At 42.6% G+C, this 5,012-nt stretch overlaps 1 protein-coding gene and 3 non-coding genes across 5 annotated transcripts in view; 1 reads left to right on the top strand and 3 right to left on the bottom strand.

Moving 5' to 3' along the window:
- The window catches only part of cdon (cell adhesion associated, oncogene regulated), a 42,035-nt gene extending 37,913 nt beyond the window's left edge, over window positions 1-4,122 (top strand). For both annotated transcript variants that reach the window (XM_014032112.1, XM_014032113.1), the window contains exons 18-19: window positions 1,028-1,230; window positions 3,535-4,122. In XM_014032112.1, the coding sequence (XP_013887566.1) occupies window positions 1,028-1,230; window positions 3,535-3,677 (346 nt within the window). In that variant the 3' untranslated portion in view covers window positions 3,678-4,122. The remainder of the gene's footprint in view (window positions 1-1,027; window positions 1,231-3,534) is intronic.
- trnar-ucu (transfer RNA arginine (anticodon UCU)) lies at window positions 1,627-1,718 on the bottom strand. The gene is given in 2 exon segments: window positions 1,627-1,662; window positions 1,682-1,718. It is a non-coding gene; the product is annotated as a tRNA-Arg (tRNA).
- Window positions 2,436-2,527, bottom strand: trnar-ucu (transfer RNA arginine (anticodon UCU)). Its single transcript is given in 2 exon segments — window positions 2,436-2,471; window positions 2,491-2,527. It is a non-coding gene; the product is annotated as a tRNA-Arg (tRNA).
- On the bottom strand, window positions 3,231-3,322 carry trnar-ucu (transfer RNA arginine (anticodon UCU)). Its single transcript is given in 2 exon segments — window positions 3,231-3,266; window positions 3,286-3,322. It is a non-coding gene; the product is annotated as a tRNA-Arg (tRNA).
- Window positions 4,123-5,012: the final 890 nt, after the last annotated feature.

Genomic DNA, 5,012 nt, shown 5'->3' with positions numbered 1-5,012 from the left:
GTGTGTGTGTGTGTGTGTGTGTGTGTGTGTGTGTGTGTGTGTGTGTGAGGGGGCGGGGTTAAGTTCTGGGGAAACATGGAAAAGCACACTGGGTGCAACATTCAGCTTCTCAGAACACAAATAAGTAAAAACTTAAGTTTGAAATTTACTTTAAAGTTCCTGAAACCAGACCAGTCTGGTGGATCAGGTCTTGGGTTTGGCTCAGTTGGTGGTTTTGGTGGATCAGGTCTTGGGTTTGGCTCGGTGGTTTTGGTGGATCAGGTCTTGGGTTTGGCTCAGTTGGTGGTTTTGGTGGGTCAGGTCTTGGGTTTGGCTCAGTTGGTGGTTTTGGTGGATCAGGTCTTGGGTTTGGCTCAGTTGGTGGTTTTGGTGGATCAGGTCCTGGGTCTGGCTCAGTTGGTGGTTTTGGTGGATCAGGTCTTGGTTTGGCTCAGTTGGTGGTTTTGGTGGATCAGGTCATGGGTTTGGCTCAGTTGGTGGTTTTGGTGGATCAGGTCTTGGCTCTGGCTCAGTTAGACTCTCAGTCTGGTGGATCAGATCTTGGGTCTGGCTCAGTTCCTGGTTTTGGTGGATCAGGTCTTGGTTTGGCTCAGTTGGTGGTTTTGGTGGATCAGGTCTTGGTCTGGCTCAGTTGGTGGTTTTGGTGGATCAGGTCTTGGGTTTGGCTCAGTTGGTGGTTTTGGTGGATCAGGTCTTAGGTCTGGCTCAGTTGGTGGTTTTGGTGGATCAGGTCTTAGGTCTGGCTCAGTTGGTGGTTTTGGTGGATCAGGTCTTGGGTCTGGCTCAGTTGGTGGTTTTGGTGGATCAGGTCTTGGGTTTGGCTCAGTTGGTGGTTTTGGTGGATCAGGTCTTGGGTCTGGCTCAGTTGGTGGTTTTGGTGATAGTCCAGAACCCAGTGGCTCAGTTGGTGGTTTTGGTGGATCAGGTCTTGGGTCTGGCTCAGTTGGTGGTTTTGGTGGGTCAGGTCTTGGGTCTGGCTCAGTTGGTGGTTTTGGTGGAGGACTGATCCTCTCTCTCTCTCCACCAGGTGTTACAAGAAGACCAACGGCTCCCTGCCCCCCCGCCTGGCTCCCTGCCAGCAGGACGGGCTGGAGATGGTCCCGCTGGGCCAGGTCTCGCCCAGGTGCCGAGGGTCTGACCCGGAGGTGGAGGAGCGCAGGGAGTCCTCACCCTCTCAGAACTCCTGCTGTCTGATCCAGAACAATGAAAACTCTACAGAAGACAGCACCGGTGAGACACTTTCTTTACTGTCAACATTAACGCTTCGACTCTGGTGGGATTCAAACCCACAACCTTTGAATTGCTCCTCTGTGTTTGACTAGAAGTCCAACTACTGGTCCACACTTTCAAACAGCTGAAATGATCTAAACTCTTGTTTAAACCTTCAGTAAAACCAATAAATCAGTTAAAAACTTCATTCAGTTTGAAGTTCATAATAAAAATAATCAAGAATAAAATTTAGATCAGCTGCAGTTTCTAAAAACACCAAACAGAGCGACGGTCTGCGGGAAAATGAGCAATATTTCACTTTGTCTCTCTGAGTTTTGAGGGTTTGGGAACAGTTTAGAGCTGAATTCAAACTGTTGTGGAGACGTACTTTCATGTTGATCTGCAGCATAATGGACTTGACTCTGGTGGGACTCGAACCCACAACCTTTGAATCACTCCTCTGGTTGATAACTAGAAGTCCAATGCGCTGTCCATTGCGCCACAGAGCCTCGGCTACATATCAAAATAAAACAGCAAAAAGAAAACAACCAAGAATATGTTCTTTTGTTTTTAAAACTTAATTTTTTTAAGTTTATTTCATTTAATTAATTACAACAAAAGAGCAGAAAGAAGAAAAAAATCTTATGTCTGCCCCCATTTAACGAAAAAATATATATATTACATACACCCCTACATACATATAGAGAATTCATACCCTAACGATCAGCGAAAAGAAAAATAAATAAAAAAGATTTGCCATTATTCAAACAGCAGCTTATATGAAATGTAAAAATGTAAAATCAAATCATTTTTTGAGCTTTGCTTTAACTATTTAAATCCAGAATAAATGAACACAGTTTCTGCCACAACAGGAATTCATTTAACCTGTATTTAACCCGGCAGTCACCAAGGAAGAGGAGTTTATTGTTCACGAAAACTGCTTAAAAACAAAAAAAATTCCTAAAGATATCGGCTCCTTCAAAATAAAGCTGTTTCTAACGTTCTGAGTGAAAACGTAACGCTTCAGGATTTCATCTGACAGAAAGAAACAAATTGTTTCTAACAAAATATAATTTGCTTTAACCGTTAAAATTTTAAAAAGAAAAGAAAAAAGGTAGCTTTTTTTCAATTTTGCTATCGTTTTCTAATTTAGTTTTAAAACAAAAAAAAAACCATTTTTGTTTTATTTTAAAATGGACATTGCTTTAATTGAACCAATAAAGCCTCGACTCTGGTGGGACTCGAACCCACAACCTTTGAATCTCTCCTTCAGTGATTAACTAGAAGTCCAATGCGCTGTCCGTTGCGCCACAGAGCCTGATTCTCCTGTTTAAATCATTTTGTTTAGTTTGTGATAAATGATTTAACTGGATCGATAAAAAAGATAAAACCTGGAGTTTTGTTGAAAACGTCTCATCGTCCTGTTGAAACCTGATAAAATCAGCTCAGCTGACGACTAAAGACTGCGAGAGGACGCGGTGTCCCCGTTTGTCTTATCGAGGTGAGAGGAAAGTCCCAAAGGTTCATTTAGACCAGAGATGCCCAAAGTGGGGCCCGCGGGCCAAAATTCGGCCCCCCGAGCCATTTGATTTGGCCCACCAGCAGCTGTCCTGCTTACTAGATTGTAATTATGTTAAGATTAAATATAAAATACAAGTAACTACAGGAGATATTCAGATTAGATTTAAGCCCATATATAGATTTACACACCTTATAAAACCACATATATTCAAATTTTTAAATTATGAAAAGTCCCATGAGCCTTTGCTGCCTGAGCATACGTTGAATTTTCTCCATGTCCATGGGCCAAAAAAAAAACAACTAAAGAATGTGGTCAACCACACTGGCTGCTATCTTAATCATAAAAAATAAAACAACTTAACTTAAGTTGTTGCATTTCTCATATAACTGCATTTGGCCCACGGCCCTCAGATTGATTTAAATTTTGGCCCCTCAGGGAAAATGTTTGGGCACCCCTGATTTAGACGTTCACTACAAAGATAGTTTTAACATTAAAGCCTCGACTCTGGTGGGACTCGAACCCACAACCTTTGAATCACTCCTCTGGTGGTTAACTAGAAGTCCAATGCGCTGTCCGTTGCGCCACAGAGCCACACAGGAAGCCCACGTCCAGAACCTTCTGAATTTAGTGGTTTCTGTTTTGGACGCGTCTCCTGGTGTCTGAGCCGCTCCGTCGGGTTTTTATCTCGTTGTCTGCAGACAAACTGTGCAGCTGCGCCACAAACGGCAGCGTCAGCCTCTCCACGATCTGCTCTCGCCTGTTTCTCCTTTTTTTTAAACTTGTTTTTGTCTGTTTGTTTGCAGCCGAGGAGGAGCCGGAGTGCGAGGAGACGGAGGAGCGAGTGGTGTCCTGGGACAGCCTCGGACTGCCGGACTCGGACTGCGACGACAAGCCCGGCTGGATCTCCAGCGGAGAGCTGATCCGGGCCGGCCCGCGGGAGGCCTGACCCCCCCCCCACCCCACACACACAGGTTATGGGGGTCTGCAGAAACCGAGCCGATGGCAGACGGAAACGTCAGAGACACTGAGAGTTACGGTGACAAAGACTCAGCTGTTGGATCGGGACGAAACGAACGGCGTCGAGGACCGAGAGCGAAATCCAGATGGAGAGAAACAAAAAAAAAACTTTATCCCACCGGAGGGACCCCTCGTAAAACATCAAGAACTCTTTAGATGACTTATTTATTTTTTTGTAGTAGTAAAATATTATTTCATATGAATGTATCTGTTTAAAAGAAAAAAAAGTTTGTCTTTTATATTATTTATGCCCTTTTTGGATGAGAAATACTTCTTATTTTAATTTTGTTTTGTTTTGTTTTGTTTCCACTCCAGGGTGGAGCCATCTGTAAAGTTTTGTAATAATATAAAAAAAGACGATAACAAAAAAAGGACGAGCTGTTTTGATGTATTTTCTTGTTTCTGTTAGGCCTTTGATGTGATTTTGATGAGCCCCCCTGAATGGTTCCAACCCCCCCCCCCCCCCCCCCCCCCCCCACCCCACACACACACACACAGACACACACACAGGCTGCTCTTTGCTTCATTGAACGCTCGATAGCTCGTCACTTTACGCGAGCGGCTCTTGACCTTTCGGCCCCAATCTGTTGGAGAAGTGAAGCGGTTATTTGACCGCAGAGCGGTTTGTGTTCCTGTAAAGATAAATCTGAGTTCACCTGCAGCTCCTCAGACTGCAGTTCTGTTTGCTAACAGACCAATCAGAGTCTGTTTTATTGTCTTTGTCAACGAACAGGATTCAGACAAGGAGTTTGCTTTGGTGAAAAGGTGCAATAAGTATAAAATATGACAAATAAAGAAAATACAGTGGACAAAAGAAAAAATATAATAAAATATATAAAACATATAAACATCAGTTCAATACAGTAATGAAAGAAGACGATATAGTTGGAGTGGTTCAATCAGATCCACGGATAAAAGTGACCAGAAAAACAGTAAAGTCAGGGATATAGTTGTATAGTACGATGGAGTATTAGGGCCACAAAAGATACTTTTAATTATTTTTTATAACGAGAATAAAGTCATAATTTTACATTAAAGTCGTATAAAAATAAAGTCATAATATTATGAGAAAAAAGTCATAATATTACGAGAAAAAAGTCATAATATTACGAGATTAAAGTCACAATATTATGAGATTAAAATCATAATATTATGAGATTAAAGTCATAATATTACGAGGAAAAAGAAGTCATAATCTTACACGACATGTCCATTTTCCGTTCCACATTTCCCCGTTATTTTCCCCAGACCTGCTGCGTACAGC

The sequence above is a fragment of the Austrofundulus limnaeus genome, unplaced genomic scaffold (assembly GCF_001266775.1).
Source record: "Austrofundulus limnaeus strain Quisiro unplaced genomic scaffold, Austrofundulus_limnaeus-1.0 Scaffold1375, whole genome shotgun sequence".
NCBI lineage: Eukaryota > Metazoa > Chordata > Actinopteri > Cyprinodontiformes > Rivulidae > Austrofundulus > Austrofundulus limnaeus.
The sequence above is the reverse complement of the archived record's forward strand: the minus strand, read 5'-3'. Positions and strand labels throughout refer to the sequence as shown.